Source organism: Drosophila elegans, unplaced genomic scaffold (assembly GCF_018152505.1).
Source record: "Drosophila elegans isolate 14027-0461.03 unplaced genomic scaffold, ASM1815250v1 contig_377, whole genome shotgun sequence".
NCBI lineage: Eukaryota > Metazoa > Arthropoda > Insecta > Diptera > Drosophilidae > Drosophila > Drosophila elegans.
This window is the reverse complement of record NW_024545760.1, coordinates 662,285-683,047: the sequence shown is the minus strand read 5'-3', so window position 1 is coordinate 683,047 and position 20,763 is coordinate 662,285. Positions and strand designations below refer to the sequence as shown.

At 36.4% G+C, this 20,763-nt stretch overlaps 1 protein-coding gene across 4 annotated transcripts in view; it reads right to left on the bottom strand.

Moving 5' to 3' along the window:
- Nucleotides 1–856: 856 nt before the first annotated feature.
- Nucleotides 857–20,763, bottom strand: part of LOC108146871 (proto-oncogene DBL) — an 82,850-nt gene continuing 62,943 nt past the window's right edge. For 2 of the 4 annotated variants that reach the window (XM_041708703.1, XM_041708706.1), the window contains exons 3-7: nucleotides 17,842–18,018; nucleotides 17,474–17,791; nucleotides 17,212–17,409; nucleotides 1,530–1,964; nucleotides 857–1,045 (exon numbers count right to left, since the gene is read on the bottom strand). In XM_041708703.1, coding sequence (XP_041564637.1) covers nucleotides 1,007–1,045; nucleotides 1,530–1,964; nucleotides 17,212–17,409; nucleotides 17,474–17,791; nucleotides 17,842–18,018 — 1,167 coding nt within the window. In that variant the 3' untranslated portion in view covers nucleotides 857–1,006. Of the gene's footprint in view, nucleotides 1,046–1,529; nucleotides 1,965–5,296; nucleotides 5,337–17,211; nucleotides 17,410–17,473; nucleotides 17,792–17,841; nucleotides 18,019–20,763 lie in introns of those variants that run through there. The other 2 variants (XM_041708704.1, XM_041708705.1) reach the window with 2 other exon arrangements.

The window sequence follows — 20,763 nt, the reverse complement described above, 5'->3', positions numbered from 1 at the left end:
TGTAAATTTTTAGGACTTCCCCCGATCGGCTTTTGCTTTTCTAAACTTTAAGAAACAAACGCCGTGGCCAAACTTTTTGCGAGAATCAAAATCAAGGAGTCTCGTTCTTACTTTTTTGCTAAGCTATTTCCACACACTTGTTAGTAAAAATCTATAATATAAGATTTAGTTTTTGGATAAAAAAACCAGCAATTTTTTCGGCTTATTTTTACCACGTCGCCAATTCTTTCAAATGACTGGCTTTCGTTTTGCTTTTTTCAATTTAACGTATCTAAACTCGATTGGCATAGGACATTCTTTAAAAAAAATTAGAAGAATTAATAGTTTTTTCACCAACTCTAGTTTTTTACCCGTAGTGCTGTGGTAGCGAATTAGTCTCACCCTAATAACGAAAACAAACGTAAGTATTATAGAAGAGCTTAAATAGATGCATTTCACTCCTCATTTCACAAACTGTGATTATGTTTTAGATTTTGACTAAAGGTCTGAATAATGAAATTACCTTGAGACAAAATCTCATATAAGACACCATAATATATAAGTAGGCCTTTACTCCTTTAGATTTTTTGTGTTAGCTGGTAGAATTCCGAAAGAGTCAAGGCCATTCTGGTCAAACTGTGAGCAACAGACCTTAGAACCGAGAGATGCGGAGAGACCGTGAACTAACGGTATCGAGCTGGAGGTTCGCATAACATCGAGTGTCTCGGTGGAGCCTTCACGATTCGGACACCAGCAAACAGCCAGTAAAAAAAAATTCTTTACAAAGCCACCCAATATTCATTTAATGGGACTATCCTACAACCTCTCTGAGTTAGTCGCACGTTTACGAAGTGACCAAGATAAATAATTCAGGTCGTTACTAGTGTAAGCTATAAAACTATTTATTATGCTTAAGGATGATACTACTTAAATGCCATGACCCTTAAACAAATACAAGGAATACAAAATAAAACACATTCGATAGGTTCTGTTCTTCTTCATCTTTGTTCCACACTAACGATTTCATTTACTGAAGCGAGAGTAATCCTGTCCCCTGTTTAGTGTCCTGAAAATAAAAAAAAAAACAAAATTTCAAATAAAGTGTTTTGATGAAGAACAACATTTATAAGTCAAAGTGACTACCTATATGTAGTCGGCAGGTAACAGTTAAATTTGTACATAATTTGTTCCTAAAAAAAAATAACTAAAAGCCTTAAATCTGTAGCTTAGCAAAGTAGTATATTTAGGCGAACGTAGCTCATTAGAAATTAGGACATGTATTTTTATCTGGCCTAAAATTTAACATGTTCACTACTACTACTTTGATAATTCAACGGTTTAGGTTTATAACACTCTAAATATAATATATATTCGGTAAAAATATTTTTTTAATTGTAAGGACATGTTTACTGTAGTAGAAGTTAATTAAAGAAATACTTTAATTTGTACATCAAAATTTTTTTTATTGGTAAAGACTATTAGCGTTGCTCAATTGGATCAAACTTTTTTTTGTGTATACAACCGCAAAAAATATCGTTTGTTTTACTCACTGGTAATTTATTTTCACCAACAAGCGACAGTTCGTCTTCACTGGTTGAACAGTCTGAGCTCCAACAGCAAATTTTTCGTTGATCCTTGTCCCTGAAGCGTTCAATATTGTCTATGCTGCCAATTAAGTTCCGGTTAAAAGTCCTTAAAGATTCTTCAGGGCTTGTCGTGCGGTTTGGAGGACATAGAATAATGTTTGGGGTGTCCCATGAAGTTGTTTGCCTTAAATCTGGGCTGTTTAAGCTGTGTTGCTTTATTTTTTCTCCTTTGAGCTCCTCAAGCTGGTTAAGTAAGAGGCGCTTGATTTCAGAAACCCATTTTTGCTTTACGTCGACTGTGGTTGCCTGTAAGGTATAAACTTCCTGTCGTCCTTGAAACCAAACTTCAAAACGTTTTGCATCGCCTCGCAAGGACTCCGTTAAGCCAATTTGTGACATCTACAAATGCAAATAGTTAAATATGAAGAATGCATGCATACCATTTAAAAAATAGGAAGTGTAAAATTTGAATTAACAAATTGGAACTAAAACTAGTAAAAATCCTTTTTAACAGTTGTTATTATATTTATTTAAAAGACAGTTACTGTTATATAAAGACCTTTATTTTATTTCTCAGAAAATAACTGTCATACAAGTTTTTTATTTGTGTGACTGTTTGGGAACCAGACACCCTATCTATCATTGTATTATATATTTTTATATGCAAGTGCTTTGATTAATTGCATTGTCTTAGTTACAAAGGAGGCTGCGGCTGCGAAAGGAGTACAGTGCCTGTTCACCCTAATCTGAGAACAGTGACTCATCACTGATAGCCGACAAGCTAACGGCAGCAGAATGAACCACGAGCACCCCGAGCAGCAGAATAAACAAGAGCATCAACGTAGGAAGGAGAGTGCTCATACGTGACCGGCGAAGAAGAGGAAAAAATTACCTATTTATCATTATCAGTCACGTTCATATAAATTTGGTGGAACAAACACATACATCTTCTGAGCTAGCCGCACGATTTTCGTAGCGAGCAGCATAATCAAAATCAGTTCGATACACAGTGACCATCAACCAATTCCTAGCATTTCTGACGACATCTTAGAAGACTGCCAACAGCTGCCAAAAATCAAGCTGACGCTCATCCGCGACGAGACGAAAACAATTGCTGGTTGTTCGAGTTTTAGAGCAGTTAGCCGACGATCAACGCCATGCGTACCCAGCCGCTTCCCGGGCGTTGACCGCCAGTTTGGCATTTACTTAGGTAATTACGGTGGATGATTTGTAGTAGTCGACCGATGTTTTAAAAAACCATGGTGTTAGGGGGAAATGATGGAGGCACGCAAATGTTGAAGTTGACAAGTTACCAACTGCTCGAAAAGCTTAGGTATGGCAGAAAGTTTGGGTATACCACGATAATTTACGACATCGGAACTTGAACCTTTTTTATGAATTGGAATAATAAAAGATTCATTTTAAATTCTCGGGAATATTTAAGTTAATAATGATAAGTTGAATAGACAGTTGAGGCAGTTAAATTCAGTTCAGTCGTTATTATTATTATTATTAGACCAATATAGTCTCACAAATGTGTTTTTAAGGGTGTTACACAGTATATTTAAAACGAACCATATGAGTTATTATAATTTTTGCATATATTTTTTTAATTTTTCCAATTTATACTACCTGTAATAGAAAGACAACTTCTGGAAAAGTTGTAGTCAGATAACTTTAATACTGAGAGACTAGTTTGCGTAGAAACGGACGGACAGACGGACGGACAGACGGACATGGCTAGATCGACTCTCCTTGTGATGCTGATCAATAATATATATTCTTTATGGGGTCGGAAATGTCCACTGCGTTGCAAGCCTCTGCAGGAGTACACAATAAAGTAGATGTAGGCCTTTGATAGAATGTAGTTGTTTTGGAGGAAGAAGTGCAAGTCCAAATGAAGACAGCAAAAAAAAGGCAGGAGATTCAAAAAATTGTTCCATAACGTAAAAAAAGCTTAGCTATTTTTTTTTTATATCAATAAATAGCGTAGTTTGAAATATTTACTCTTTCCTAATCGTTCATTGAATCCAAATTGGATGCGGTACAAGTCAAATTCAAACAAATTGTGCTTAGATCAGGGCCCGCAAACCGGACACGCTCCATAGGTCGTACAAGCGGCCTATATATATTTAATAAAAAAAGAGAAGGTGAAAGTTCTGATTTTCAAAAGGCAGTGGCATAAAACAAAAGGATACGTTTTAGGCCCATTGAGCTAGAAATTTTCATTTTCTTCAAAGATAAAACAACAGAACAATACTCGTTTGATATTGTCTCCTCAATTTTCACATACAACTTGTTTTCATATAAATATGGTATTTTACATACATAAAAGTAAATTGATCTGGCCCCATACTTTTTTTTTTTTTTTTTTTTAATTTAATTTTTATTTACAATCTGTCTAATGACAATAAGTAAATTGTATCACTAATATTTACATAATAGGAATAGCAGATTTCCAGTGAAACCTGCTATTAATTTAATTTCTCGTTTACTTAAATTTACCTATCAGGGAGATCAAGAATGTGGAATCTTTTGAGTCTTCTGAATGTTAAGCTATTGTCTAATAGACCTAGGGCTAAATTATTTACATGATTGTGAAGTCTGTCTGTATATTTCTTACTATATTTTTTTATCTCCTCTTTTACAGTTGGAATATTTAGATCTTTATGAATATTTGCATTGGTTACATAATATCACTAACCATACAACATATAGACTGGTCATTTCATACGACGCATTTGGACACAAAAAAACGGACCGCGGAAGGTCCACCGTTCTCACAGCAGCAGGTCCATGCACTTCGTGTGCGTTCGGGTTTTTTACTCTCTCATTCTTATTCTCATTTTTATGCTCGCGCACTCATTGCACGAGTTCAGTCGTTCAGTCGCAGAGAGGCGCTTTTTGAAGAAGGCTGCCCTGCGCTTGAATTCGTCTTTGTATGTATGCGTGATCATGCATTCTCATACACGGGAGCAAGTGTGCGTTTATTCCATTTCGGCGCATCAAGAATATTTTCTCTTTTGCCACTTTTCAAACTTGGTACCCTAAGAATATGGGCGTATTTACTATTGGGTTATGATATAAATATTAATATTATATGTTATAATATATTTTTTTAATATTTCAGCATACATTTTATTTTTGTTTACAAATTCAAATCAGTGGTAGCAGTAAAATGTTTTACATATATGTATGTATTCGAATTTATAGAAATCAGTCCACTGAGATGGGAACAGGGCATATCGCAGTCGTGTCACTTGAAACACCGACTGCTCTTCAGTGGTTGAGAAAACTTCAAACTAAATCAATTCTTGTCGATGTTTTGCGAGCGGTTGGTGCCTGCATACCCTACCGACGATTGCTTTTAAGGGGAGCGGGCTTTTAGGACACTTGTTTTAAATGTTATGTTTAGTGATCTTTGGTTGATTTATTTTTTAATGATTCGCAGTGTTATTTTAATTGTCTTTAAACAATTCGTTAAAATTCAAGATATTGGTACAATTAAAATCTAAAATTATAATCATTAAAATAAATTATTATCATTAAAAAAATGTGGATTTTTATATTTGTTCCATTTACATTTTCAAAAATATAAAAAGTATTTTATTATTTATTACTTACCCCTTAAAAGCAATCGTCGGTAGGGTATGCAGGCACCAACCAACAAGAATTGATTTAGTTTGAAGTTTTCTCAACCACTGAAGAGCAGTCGGTGTTTCAAGTGACACGACTGCGATATGCCCTGTTCCCATCTCAGTGGACTGATTTCTATAAATTCGAATACATACATATATGTAAAACATTTTACTGCTACCACTGATTTGAATTTGTAAACAAAAATAAAATGTATGCTGAAATATTAAAAAAATATATTATAACATATAATATTAATATTTATATCATAACCCAATAGTAAATACGCCCATATTCTTAGGGTACCAAGTTTGAAAAGTGGCAAAAGAGAAAATATTCTTGATGCGCCGAAATGGAATAAACGCACACTTGCTCCCGTGTATGAGAATGCATGATCACGCATACATACAAAGACGAATTCAAGCGCAGGGCAGCCTTCTTCAAAAAGCGCCTCTCTGCGACTGAACGACTGAACTCGTGCAATGAGTGCGCGAGCATAAAAATGAGAATAAGAATGAGAGAGTAAAAAACCCGAACGCACACGAAGTGCATGGACCTGCTGCTGTGAGAACGGTGGACCTTCCGCGGTCCGTTTTTTTGTGTCCAAATGCGTCGTATGAAATGACCAGTCTATATGTTGTATGGTTAGTGATAATATGGAGCGTTAACAATTTGTCGCAAGATTTTTGATTGGTAGCGCTGAAGTATTTCAATATTTGAATTGCTAGCTGTTCCCCAGAGTTGGATAGCGTAGGTCCAATCAGGCTTCAAAATGGCTTTGTAGAGAAGAATTTTGTTTTCCAAAGTGGCTGCTGATTTTCTACCTAGTAACCAGGACATTTTCAGTGTTTTCAGTTTGAGTTGTTGTCTTTTCGCTTTTATGTGGTGTTTCCATGTTAGTCTGCGGTCGAGGTGCATGCCAAGATACTTCACACAGGTGTCTTGTGGAATTTCTGAGCCGGTCTTAGTGTAAAAGTTATTTGGACAGACTTTGAGGAGTTGATTTTAATTTTCCAGCGAAGGAACCAGGCCTCAATCAGACTGAGCTCACATTGCAAGAGATGAGATGCTTCGTCTCTAGATGAGCTTGTTGCCAGAATGGCTGTATCGTCAGCATATGTTGCAATGGTGCAGTTGTTTGTTACTGGCATATCTGCCGTGTATAGTGTATAAAGGACTGGTCCCAATACACTCCCTTGAGGAACGCCTTTATGCGAAGTAGTGTTGACGTATCATTTCTCTGCTGCACGTAGAAGCATCTCTTAGACAAGTAGGATCTCATTAATAAATAGAATGGAGCAGGCAGCCATTTCTTTATCTTGTAGAGTAATCCATTGTGCCAAACACGATCAAAAGCTTGCTGAACGTCAAGAAATGTTGCAGTACAATATTTTTTATTCTCAAGTGCAGATACAATTTCATTGATAACCCTATGACATTGCTCAGTGGTTCCGTGGTCTTCTCTGAATCCGAATTGATATTCAGGAATGATGGCAAGTTCGTCCAAAATTGGCAACATTATTGTCAACAGACTAATGGGACGTTAAGATGATAGTTCAGTTTCTGTATTGTTTGGCTTGAGGATCATAATGATTTCTGCACATTTTCATTGACTTGGGAAGTGGTCTAGCCTGAGAATAGCGTTAAATACTAGCGTGAGAAACCGTATGCATTTTGATGGTAGAGTTTTAAGAGTGATGCCATCTATCTTATCCGGGCCTGGTGATTTTTTATTGTTTAAGCATTTAATTTCTGTGACAACTTCGTCAAAATGAATTCTTTTAATAGACAAGCTCATTTGACAGGGTGACCCAAGAAAGTTTTCTATTTCAGCTTCTGTTATAGGATTGCTAATATCGTTTGGCTGAAACACAGAGTGCAGGTGTTGAGCAAATGCCTCAACTTGTTCATCGTCAGATCTACACCAATTTCCATTGCTTTTGCGGATGATTATGTTTCTTTTTGCAGGTCTCTTTAGATATTTGGTTGCTCTCCACAGGTTATACTCTTTGTTACTAGAATTAGGGTCTAAGTTTCTCAAATATGCCGCTAGATATTCATTTCGTAGGTTAAACAGCTCAGAGCTCGCTTTGTGAATTGTGTTTGTGAAAAACTCCACAGCATAGTCTATTTCCTCTCCTGTTTTTAACGAAATGTCTAGGCTTATGGCTTCTTCTAGGTAGCTTTTAAACGCGTAAATGTCTGTGGAAGCAGAGATGTCTAGTATATGAGCTATTGTGCTATAGGTCGCTATTATCGGAGAGTGATGTGAGTAAAGATCAAAACTATCCATTAAACGAATGTGTGTTTGTGGGATACCAGAGAATGCTACGAAGTCAATCAAGTCTGTGGTTTTTCGAATATCTGTGGGCCAGTATGTAGGCTTACCAGTTGAGAGAGTTGAAATGAAATTTTTATAGGTTATTATTACTCGTTAATATAATTCTAAAGTGTGGCTATAATTTTGATAGGTTGAAATATATAAGCGAAGCTGTCCTCGATCTTGTTTTCCCAAGCCAAGGAGATCTGTGCTTAAAATCAGAATTCAGTGAAAAGCTGGTTAAGTGGAAGTAATTCCAAGTAAGTGTAAATAACGTATTTCAACTGTTCTGCTTTTCGGTTTTCAGTTTTAGCAATTTGTTCAAGCTTTGTCAAGCTCAAGCATCTATATTAGGAAACTTATCCATATAATACGTATGGAAAAATGAAGAACGAATTTTTATTAGTAAGAAAATCGGTTACGCAGAAAAAAAAATTTACTTAAAAAAGGGTAAAAAAAGTTTTTCCCACTTTAATAAAAATAGTACCATGCAAAAAATTTGGAATATCCTTTTTTGAATCAGGGAGTCCATCACACCGGACAGTCAAGATTTGAACTCAGGAGGATTTCATCGATTTAAATTTGTAAGCCAGGGTAATTTTCTTGTTTTATCTTAGAAAATGGGTGCCTGCAGAGCAGAAGCTCCACCTAACCAAACGCCGACCATATCTAAACAATAAAATATACGTTTAAAATAAAAACTAAAAGCATGAACAAAATTATTTTAAAATTAGGTATAAAATACATAAAAACATAAATAAAAGTGATATGACATCAAACAATTTCAGCCTTACACAAAAAACAATTAAGGAAGAAAACTTCGGCAAGCCGAAGTTCATATACCCTTGCAGTTATTGCAGAAATTAAATATTCTTGAAAACATTAAAATTAAAAACATTAGCAATATTGTACAGGGAAATCGATGTTGGGTAATAAAGACTTTCCAATGAGTAGCAAATAAATGTCTAAAGAGACTGTAGTGCAGCAACGCAGTCAATCCTTTGTTACGGCGCAAACAACAAAGAAGCTGAAAACCTGTAAAGATTCTTCCTAAAAACGATTGTTCCCTTACCCACATTTACCACGTGTACCACCAAATTTCGAAACCGGCCTGTCGGCGCTGCATATTTCTACAGAAATGCACTTCAAGTAAAGCCACGAAGTTGTAAGCTTGCTTGGGCATTATTTATTTATTATTTAATATATATTTGCTGCTAGAATGAAAACAATGAATCGTAGAACAAGAAACGCCTGCGGATATTTACGAGGAAATACAACAGCTTGGCGATATATCACATTGGTCACAATGTTCGTTCGTTTTAAAGATGGACGAAACCAACAAGACTCCGTTCAAAGCTGGTTCAAGGAGAAGAGCAACTCGGCTGACTCATAGGGACCTTAAATTTGATCTGGGCGTTGGTAATTATTTTAGCGACAGTTTTACTGTGGACAAGATTCGCATGGCCAGAGAAGAAATCTATCACTGAGATGTATCCCAAGCGTGATTGCCAGCGACACTGTGTGCCCGATCTACAAGATACGTCTGCTGCATTTTGGTAAGGCTCCACAGCAGCAACCTTAGAAAGTATACAACGTTGGTCGACTCTATACAACTACATAAACCAGGCAGTCAAGAACCAAAGCAACATTTTCATGGGAGAACTGATTGGTGGAACGACTTGATATCTAGGAAGGTGTATTATACTAATAAGTTCAAATCTCGGCTAAGATCGATAGACGGACAAAAACATATGCAAATCATTTTAATTGTTCATTCATAGAAATAATTATACATACTTTATGCTTTAACCACTCTTGCACTAACTTAATAAAGAGTTAAAGCTTCTTTTTAAAAAAAATTCAGTTCAAATAAAGTTCAGCACGACTTCGAATTTCTCAAATTCATTAAATAGTCTTTGGTTGTTGTTGTTGTGAATCCAAAACTCCAATCAAATCTTAAACAAATTTGGCATTAGAATTACTACCGAAAAGGGCACATCAACTAAAACCACACTGCATCCACTGGTATCCACCATAATAAATACACAGAAGGGGCTTTCAAAAACGTCACCCCAGAAGCAATCATACGAGCTGTAGTGGCGCTTGACAAAAAAAAAAAAAAAAAAAAAAATATATAAACGAATGCAACTTTAAAATACCACTACAGAATCAATAAGAAATCACCCTTAGAAGTAAGCAATAGACAATGGCATAGTACCCAAAAGTGTTACCAATAAACTGCTTAACCTACGTCTCAGTTTTAGAAGCAGGGGACAAAACCCGAATAGTTAAAAGAATATGTTAACCCCTTCGCGAAACATTAGTAGGATAAAATGTAATTGAATTTATAATGAAGTTTAATTTATTAAGAGAAATACATGAGACGATGCTTCGCTAAATATTAAAATAAAAATTACTATAAAAATGGTTTAGCTATTATAAGGGTCTAGCTAGTTTTCTTGGAATAGGGATGTATGGGAATAATCGGGATAAACAGAGTCGGTTCCGATATTGGAAAGTTATAGACGGAAACCAGAAATGCACGATACCCCGATTTCCGGCCTTGGGGGGTGTATAAAGCCGCTAGAACGTCAACCCAGCCTTTCCAATTTGAGTTACCAAACGAAGCGGAGAGTTCCAGAAATTTTTCTATAAAAAGGAAAATTCCAACGCGCCCATGTGATCCCAATGGTGGTTATAAAATTTTAGATATTATTCCAGTGCTTTTTCCACTCCAGAATTTTGGCAATCCGATGTGTGAAAAAGGCTTGGAAATCTATAAAGAAAATTTACAAATTAATTTTTTGGTGCCAGGGTAAATAAACGATCATCAGCCCCTCCGGCTGTATAAGTATTTAAAAAACAATTTCTCTTAAACAGAATGGCACCAAGTTTACAGTAATACATCATCAAAGTCCCGGAAAAACGAGTAAAAATTACCTAACGCCAGGTCGAAAAATGTAGTGTTATATTGGTTATATATATGAAGACATAAAAAGTTTAGTAGGGTTAAGTGAATCTCGAATTTCCTTTTTGGTAATATATAATGAATGAATAAATAAAAATGAAAATATATAAATGAATAACAGTGGAAGCTTGGCAACAAATTTAAGCAAAGAGAAAAAAAACAAAGTAAATCCTTATTAAAACAATAAAATTAAATGTAGTAATCAGATTAATGGCAAAATATAAAATAAATGAATGATAATAGCAACCGTGAAACAAAAATAAGAAAAAAGTATAGTATTCGCGAGTGCAAATTTTGGCAGGTGTATTTTCGCCGTCAAAAGATCTTTCGGCGATGGAGCAGCACAAGTGTTTTCTTTTGCAAAAGAACTTCGGATTCTTTTAAATCAGTTCATATAGATTCACGTGGCACTACATTACCTTCTCGTATTATTTTCAAGAAAACGGCCACTGCATTATTAGTTTCAAATTATTACTGAAAGCTTAATTAAGTATTATGCGGTGCTGTCTTAACTTTTTTTCTGACTGATGAATTTATTCAAATGTATTAAATTTTTCTATTTTTCTTACTTATACAAGCACGCGAATTATAAATCTATTGCGTACATTCGAGCCCTTGAGAGATTAGATAAACCGGAACCAGCGCGTGCTCCACTGTTCTCTCTCTTATTTTACACGTTGTATTTTACAGAGCACTGACTAGTTTTGAAGTTGAATAACCATTGTAAGAATCACACACTCAATGCTCACAAGCAGAGTGGCGACCTCAACCATGGGATCGCTCTTGCTTATAGATTCGTCAGCAGAGGAACTCCTCAAGAAGGACACTCTGCAACCTCATGGCAACAGCCCTGTCAACGCTCTCCAGGTGGGCACGGGGGTGTGGACTAGGGGTCAAACCAAGTAAAACAGAACTGGTACTACTCACCAGAAAGTATAAGGTAGCTGAGCTCACCCCACTCAAATAACTCCACACTCGCCTAGCCTTTAACGAAAAAGCCAAAAACCTCGGCCTAATAATGGACAGAAAACATAGTTGATCGCACTCTTAAAGCGGCCATAGCTCTGTTCTCTTGAAAGAAAGCAATATAACGCAAATGGGGGTTCTCCCCTTCTATTATACACTGGCTATACACAGCAATAGTAAGACCAATTCTTCTTTACGGGATCATCGTTTGATGGAACTCCCTAGACAAGAAAAGCAACCTGGTCAAGGTACACAAATTCAAAGAAGTATAGAACTCTGCATCAGTGGAGCGCTCCGCACAACCCACACTGATGCCCTAGATACAATTCTGGACCTTGAACCCCTGGACCTGCTTGCTAAAGGCTATGCTGCGGCAACCGCATTGAGATTGAGATTGAGCAGCGGTGGCCTGGCAAGCTTGACCATCGGGCCACTCTTCCATCCTACCAGCACAACTGACCATATAACACCCTTTCTAGAATTCACAAATCTTTACAGGGTTCTCATCCCATCACGTACAGATTGGGCAAATTTAATAAGCAAGGGCGGAGTCTACTCCCCTGAGCTGGACATCAAATACTCCTTTCGACTGCCAGACACTGCAGTGTATTCCAAGCAGAGCTCTTAGCAATACAAGTCGCTATGACCCTACTGAAACCAACACTACATCATAACAAATATTTATACCTTTTTTCAGACAGTCAATCAGCACTAAAAGCCATTGAGTTCTTTAGCTCCACCTCGAATATCATCTCTGGGTGCCGCAGATCTCTTAACGATATGGCCAATCAACTCAGAATCAACCATATATGGGTGACTGGTCACCGAGACATCTCAGGCAACTGCATAGGTGATGAACTGGCCAGACAAGGGACGACTGCCGATATCCTTCCCGAGAAGGCCACGGTGGGCATGCCCATGGCCACTTGCAAGTTTCTCCTAAAACAGACGGTTACTAGTCTCTCTGAGAGCAGATGGAACTCAATCACCACCTGCAACATATTCAAGCTTACATGGCCCCACACGTAGCCCAAAAAAAACAAGCAGTAATGTTAGAAGATTAAGAGTCCTGAACTACGACTTCTTCCGTAGTTGCAGAAAGACAGACGAGGAGGAGAACATAAAACAACTTCTGTTTTTGTGCACACCGCACAACCTTAAACCATTCAGGATTTTGGCAGGTACGGTCTACCCAACCTTGCCGTCATTCCATACATTGAATTAGCCAACCTCATGAGATTCTTAAGCCGTACCAGGTGGTTCGAGCAGTCAAATCCTCAACAAGCTTAATGATATATAACATGACATCACGAATCTTCTTATATTTGGCTTTGATTGGTTCGATCTCTACTCATGCAATACAACTGCTGATTCCCTTAATATTTGTATTTATTTAATTTTTTTAGTTCTTGTGTTCCGGGGTACTAACCGCCTGTCTCCGACAAACAACCTTGGTTTAGCTAAGAGCTGACAGAACTAAGAAATAAAAAGTCTATACTTCATTATAAATATAAGCAAACCGGTTCTCAATCTTTTTATCCAGATAAGTGCTCGGTCAAGATTTACCATGCTTAAAGCTCAGTGTTATACAAATTACTTAAACCGTTGTTTTATAATTATGTTAAAACTAAGCGTAAATCTAATACTTGTCCTTCCTCGCTATCTACTGAAAGCACGACAGCAACTTCAGATCAGGCAATAGCCCATTTATTTGACTAGTTTTTTCAAACGACTTATTTCACCTCTGCTCATTTAACGCGTTAGCCTACCACTTCAATCGGCGCATACATACAGCGCTAGCTCTACCTGCTTTACCTTCAAAACCCGTATTCTATTTTTACTAACTCTAGTCTATAAATTCCCCGCGTGGGAGACAAATATGTTGACTCTGTATCTCTTAGAACCTAAGCAAGGCAATGTATTTTAACTAACAACCCCATTCCACTTCATTGCAATGGTGGCCCCCTTGACTCTGAAATCGTGTATATAAGCCCGACCTCTGCCCTAAAGAAATCAGTACTCAAGTCATCCTTGTGCATTCAATTACTCTGCATTCTACGAGTGAGCATCGCTGTGTCTTTGGCCCTCATATGCATGATTTTCTCCGAGTTAAATTAATTCAAGTGTTGGTTTAGCGTCCTACTGTCACTAGATGTTATAAATAATAAAAACTCAATAAACCTACAAACACAACGCATCTTTATTTTTACACCGTTTCCAAGTCGAACCTAATTTTCTGTCCTACCTTAAACAAAAGTACTCTGTTATTATATCTTAAATGTGTTAAGCCTGTATATTCACCAGGGCCCGTTGTGATAAAGGGCTTTAAAAATAATCTTCAAAAATTCAAAGAAGTCATTTACACTGACTTTAGTGAATCATTTGACTCTGTTCGGAAACTTGACCTCTTAGGATTTCCAGTTGATTTCCTAAGATGGATCTTAAGTTATCTGATACGTGACTTATACTCTAAGTGACTGCTCTTTTGATAGATTTGCTCTTGTGAACGATCTTGGCGTCCTTCTCGACCCAAAACTAAAGTTTTCCGATCATATTTCATGGTTTCCATGGTTAATAAAGCTTGATTTTAATAAAAGGTAATCAAATAAATTTAAGTATCCGTATGTCAACAAGACTTTAAATATTTCGCTAGTTCGTCCGATTCCCGAGTACTCTTCTCCCGTCTGAAGTCCGCAATGTGGAATACATATTGAACGCATGGAATCTATACAAAAAATGTTTTACTTTTTGCTTTACGGCGCCTTAACTGGGTTATATTACCTTCTTAGTTTAGTGGACTAATATTATTTTAACAATCATAGGGCGATTATCTGTATTGTTTTTATTTGTAACCTTATACGTGCTGAGATAAATAGCCCCGATTTGGTGGGCCGTCTTAAATTCACTGTGCCAAGTAGATTAACGAGAATTTATAATCGCTTAATATTAAGTCACTGTAATTATGAGTTGATTGAGCGTTTCAGAGTATTATGTTCTAACTTAATACTTTTGCTCCGCAGGTCAAATGGAAGTCAATAACTTCCTAGTCTTTCATTTTATATTATTGGCATTTTCTTTTAAATACATTTTTCCCTAAATCCGCAGATTTTCTATCTTCAAAAGATCCCGAAAGAACCAAAAAAAAATCATTCATATTTTAAAAAATACTTAATCACAACATAATACTAGCCTACTACTCGCAACAGCGAGTTTTAACGCCTTTTTCCGTCTCTATCTAGCACATGCACTTTTTATGGAAGAAAATACTGCTGAGGCGGAAACTGACCCCTGTTGTAAAAAAGACGTCTGTGTGGAACGGTTTTTAGTTTGTAAATAGGCAAGGGTTACAAGAACCACGGGCCTGGAGAATTGTGCTATCTGTAGTAGACCGGTCCTTAATGCCGCTTTACAAAAAAGTCTTCAGCTTAAAACATTGCCCATGTCTTTGGAATATGGCGTAAAGTTTAAATTCCTGATTTTACACAATTTCTCCGATTTACACTCAATATCATACTAGACACAATGACGCAGAATTGCCGCTTACACTTGGCCGACGCGAGTATGAAATATAAATTGGGAGCCTTTTTGCGGTTAAGTTGCCTCGGTGAGTGTGGAGAAGGAAGAGCGACAGTCTTAGGTTGCAACTCAATACATGTTTAGGTGTTGCTGCGATCCAGTTGCCGCCCATAGCTTGTCACTTCGTTATTGTTTAATAGCATGATTTCATTGGTGCATCAGCAGGACAATACAATCACTGATCTCTGATGGATCAGTAATCAGTGATCAAGTTTGTTCTGCTTATGCTACATTACGCATTAAGTAATCAATTTTTGATTGTTTTGTTTGTTATAGCCTGATTCCATTGGAGCATTAAAACGCACTTAGCCTAATGCGCATTTATTTACACAGGGAATCCCATTGTGCTAAATACCGCATTTAATATGAATGCGATAAATAAATGCGATAAAAAATCATTCGCCCCGAACGTTTTTAGAAAAAATACCGAAAAATACCGATGTTTAACGATATTTTGTTCGTGCCACCACTACAACAGCTGTTTTCTATACGCAAGGTTGGCGCAATTTTTGATTTCTTTCGAAATTAAAATCTATTTTGCATAAAAATGACTGAAAACAAGAGCAAGCGCAGCAAATCCTGTACGCAGTACCACAATGCATTATTGCTGGATCTCTGGCATGTAATACCTCCCACATATATGGGGATCCTTGCCCTTTTTGAAACTGTGGTGATCTCCATTGCAAACCCGTCAAACAACACCATTACCTTTACTTCCTGGTCGTCCGAGTTGGCAAATGCCTCGGTCGCATTATGGATGTCCTGCTGAGCATTAAAGAGTTGAGTAAACTCACTCATATTCATTATTTAACATTAATTGCTTTTGGATTTGCCAAAAGGCATTTAGCCTAGTGCGCATTTATTTAAACAGGGTTTCCCATAAGGCTAAATGCCGCATTTAAAATAAATGCCATAAATAAATGCGATTAAAAATCATTCGCCCCGAACATTTTTAGAAAAAATACCGGAAAATACTGATTTTTAATGATTTTTCGTTGGTGCCACCACTACAACAGATGGTTTTTATATGCAAGGATGGCGTAATTTTTGATTTCTTTTAAATATAAAATCTATTTTGCGCAAATATGGCTGAAACAAGTGCAAGCGCAGCAAGTCCTGGTTGCAGTACCACAATGCATTACTGCTGGATCTCTGGCAGGAACAAATTCTTAAATATACAGGGAGCTTTGCTCTTTTTTAAGAAATTGTGGTGTTTTCATTAACAAACCTTGTCGTCCACGTTGTCAAATGCCCCGATATCATTATGGATGTCCTGCTGAGCATTAAATATTAACGAAAAATCGCTCATTTTCATGATATTCAATTTATTTCGTTTTGATTTGCGAAAATTCAAAAGTAAACAAATCCAGATCAGCTGTTCGTGTCATTCACACGTCAGAGTAGCGTTAGCTTAATGCTATTGCGCCAATGGAATTAGGCACATTTAAAATGTCCACTAATGCGGCAATGGAATCAGGCTATAAGTTATTTTTGTTTTGCTTACACTCTGATGTTTTTATGTTAATTCTTATCGATATTTATACCAACAATAAAGGCTGGCAGGTATGTATCATATATGAAGAAAAGGTAGCGTACTATTTTTACGCTTCTTTTTTGCTGATCATGATCATGATTATCAGTGATCATACGCGTTTAGCAAAACTATAGTAAGAAATTTATGAGTAATCAGTGATCAGTGATCATATTGTTTAGCTGTATACGACCATTGCAATAAAATGTCATTTTTAAAAAAAAATACCGGAAAACACCAAAATATAACGCTATTTCGACAGTGCCACCACTACAACAGCTGATTGGATTGGATTGCTTTCGGAAAATCAAAAACTCTTTTGCATAAAGATTCTGGTCGCAGCACCAAAATGCGTTACTGCTGGTCCTCTGGCACGAAGAAACTCCCACACATATCGCTCTTTTTATGAAACTGTGGTGGTAAATTTGCCAATGGAATCAGACACATTTCAAATGTTATAAGTTCAATGTTATAGCCAGTACTTCTATCGACGAAATCTGCTCGTCAGCAATGAGAGATAAAAAAAAAGCAAAATTACTATTTCTCACGGTTCGATTCCAACTTTTAATTTGGGACTAGACCATCAGATTTAAATTCTTGCGATTTGCCAGTGGAAGTATAATTATATAGCAATATAAAAGATAGTTACCTTAAGATGGTTTTTAAATTGATAGGTGCTTTTGTTGTGGTTCGGCTTCGAAGTTTGCTTACAAAACAGCATGGACTTCTGGTAGAGAAAAATATGGCGCTGCTGTGGCTTTGTTCGGAGACAAATGTCCTTTTTGATCCCTGTCCATACTTGGAATGAGTTCTGCATCAAAAGTTTGCCCTGTAGAGCTATTTCAGTCTAAAACGAAATCAATTTAAATCAAAACTTCGACGAAATTATTAATTTGGAAATAGGTACATACCGGAAAACCTGATATTGCTACTTGATGCATAGAGTCGTTGACACACTTCAAAACGATTAACATACAGTCAAGGGCCTTTTCAAGTTCCATAGTACAGTTGCCATTGTCGCTAAAGCGCAGTAAGTCCTTCAAAAGAAGCTGGTATTTTGTTATTCTTTGAACTGGTTTGAGCAAATATGCTGCCAGAGGTAGTTTATGACCAAGTCGTTTTTGACACTCTTGGAGAAACAAATGTGTATCCACTAGGGTTTGGCGAAACCGCTCGGAACGTGGGATGTTTTGACAATAGAGTGAGTACAGTTGAAAAAATGTGTCCCGCTACAAAAATAATGTTCAATGCAAACTATGGATTGTTTGATCAACCTTACCCTTTGAACAAAACATAACGCGACAAGTTCAGTTGTTGAAATACAGTTTTCAAGATCCTCAAGAAAAACGTCATTATGAAAAGTATAGAGCTCTTGCAGGTTTCCAAACAATATATCTTCGTTTCCTTGCAGAGTTTCCGGGGCTAAGTCGTCAGATTTCAAGCGATCGCAGTAGCCCTACAAAATTCAAGAAGAACTTAGTACAAGTTACAGTGTAGCTAGTTTACTATGTAGAAGGTTTGTAGGAATCTTAAATTCTTATTCTTTTATAGTACTTCTGTTGTATTGAAAAGTTATTATTATTTTAAAAATATTTTTCCTATGACGATTCCATGAAATGAAATGAGAAAATGAATGAGTAAAATTGTCAAAACCAATACCCAATAGTAAAAAATATGCACCGGATTTTGGTATAAAAATACCATTCGATGAGATATATGAAATTATATAAAGTTACAAAATAATAAATATAAACAGTACAAAAAGATCGCGCGTTTAAATTTTGTTCATATCTTGTTTTGATTAGCTTTTATAGGTTGTTGAAGTTTTTTAGGCAAAATTTCATCAAAATATTAACCATACGTTTTGTGAAAATCGCTTAAAAGTGAAAATATATTAAATGGATATGAAAATGCGCGTACTCCTTATATAATCCAGTTAGCCAAGGCACAATCCGAAATATGATCCGCCAATTAAATACCAATTCCTCGCTAACTCTAAAATTAAAAATATCAATTTCAAGCTAGTCTTCCTGCGCCTTTTACAGAGCGTGTTTCAAGTTGCGTGAAATAAAAGCTTAAAGGACGTTTCCTTAAAGATATTTGGGGAATATTTCATAAAATATTATGCACTCGGCACCTCTGAACTAGCCCATATAACAACAGGCGCAAAAAAATTGCAATAGCAATTTTTCATTTTTCTTCTGCAATTTAAGCAACTTAATATTATTTTTATTCGTAAGTACTATGGCGTTTTTGTTCCATTTTGAAATTGATTGCACAAGTTACGATTAATAATGGTTCACAAATCAGTGATTCGATTACATGAACAATTTGAAAGTGTTTGGTCACTCTTTTGCCGTGTTGTGTGCCTGGGTTAAGATGTCGGAAAATAAAAAGTTTAAGCAAGGATTACGTATTGTAAATCCGCAATAGGTGCAAAAAACATGTGGCAGCGATGGGCGCATTTACGCAAACCAATAAGTTACAGGATCCGGCACTATGCCTTCCACATTGCCAAATGCTGTGGAGCTGTTTTCGTCTTGTTAAGCTGCTGCAAATATAAATATTGAAAACAACAAATTTAACGATTAAGCTTTTTTTTTTGGCAGTTTTACCATAATTTTTCGAAACTTTTTTCAAGTCTACCAATTTTCGCTTCGAAAATTCTGGCAGCACTGATGGGAACTATATTATATGGTCATCCGGTTCGGCTCGATCCGACTTATATACTACCTGCAATACAAACACAACTTTTGGGAAAGTTACATGCAGATAGCTTTAGTTTGCGTTGAAACGGACGGACGGACAGACAGGCGGACGTACAGACGGACGGACAGACGGACGGACAGACAGACGGACTTGGCTAGATCAACTCTTTAAAAAACATCAGAAGAATTTGTTATTAAAAAATAGAAAAAAAACTCTTTGTGAATAATTTCAAAGCAGCAAATAAAGCTGGTTACTCAATTAGATAAGACATGCAAGGAAACTTTTACACTAGCAAATTCTAGTTCATTCGGGTAATAAGGCTGATTTATCTCCGATGTAAGACTGGAGATAACAGCAATAAGCACACACCCTCTCCTACGAAAAACGCGATCGTTTCTATAAGTGTTAAAGTTGTTTGGAAAGACTTCGGAGTTGTTAATTTCTGGTTTCAGCCAAGTTTCTATGAAGACTAAAATATATTCATGAAAGGCAGAGGAGTCAGGGTACAGCATAGGTAACTTAATATCAAGTCCCCATAAATTTTGATAGGCTAGAAATATAGATTTCACTTTTTTGGAAAAGACTTTAAAATCGGTGGCCGATTATAATTGTTTTATCTGTTATGAACAAATTCTTTTAATTTTGGTTCGTCATCAGGCCCAAAACTTTAATTATTTAAAACAATAAAAGCTTCTAGAGGAACTTGTATTTTAAAAGAGGATATCTTGCGAGTATATGAAAATTTAAATTGTTCAACTGTAAAGTTTGGCGATGGGTATTGTTCTTGAATAAATTCCATAACATCGTCAGATGAGGTTTCCGGGAAAATCTAGAAACAAAGATGTATTTGTTTACTCAGACTTTCTGATGAACAGCTGGCTGTAAAGCTTTTGATCCACCGGGCTGCTCTAAAACTACTCCAGTGCCAGGGGCTGATGAATTAGGTGCCAGAAAAGACCTATTACAAGTTTTTAAATTAGGAATTGAGGCAGAATCCTTTTCTGGAACTAAATTTAAAGTTCTAAAAGACTCGGTTTTTTTACGCTCGAATGACTCACTTGGCAGTTTTTTACTACTAATTGTTCACTTACGGCGTTGAACCCTTCAGTGAGTTATTTTAATACTCCAAAAATATTCTTGAAACCGTCATGAGTCTGCATCATAAAGCTACACATCTTACGATCTATTTCCCTGCCGGACTCACATGACCACTTGAGCCCAATCCGCAGGTCAGTGTTATATTTAAAGTCTTTATAGTTAGATTACCAAAGTTGAGCTTATTTTGCAATTCCATTATTCTTATAACTATAACTTTTATCGGTGACAGCGATGATCAGAAGATTGGTTGAAATGGTGGCCTGATGAATGGGTTCTTAGGCTGTATCTTTTGTTTATTAAAATTTGATTGGTCAAAGTTTTTATGATGATGAATGGGTTCTCATGTTGGAGCCTTTGTTTAAAACTTTTTAATTTGTTTATGTCTGCTGTCGTC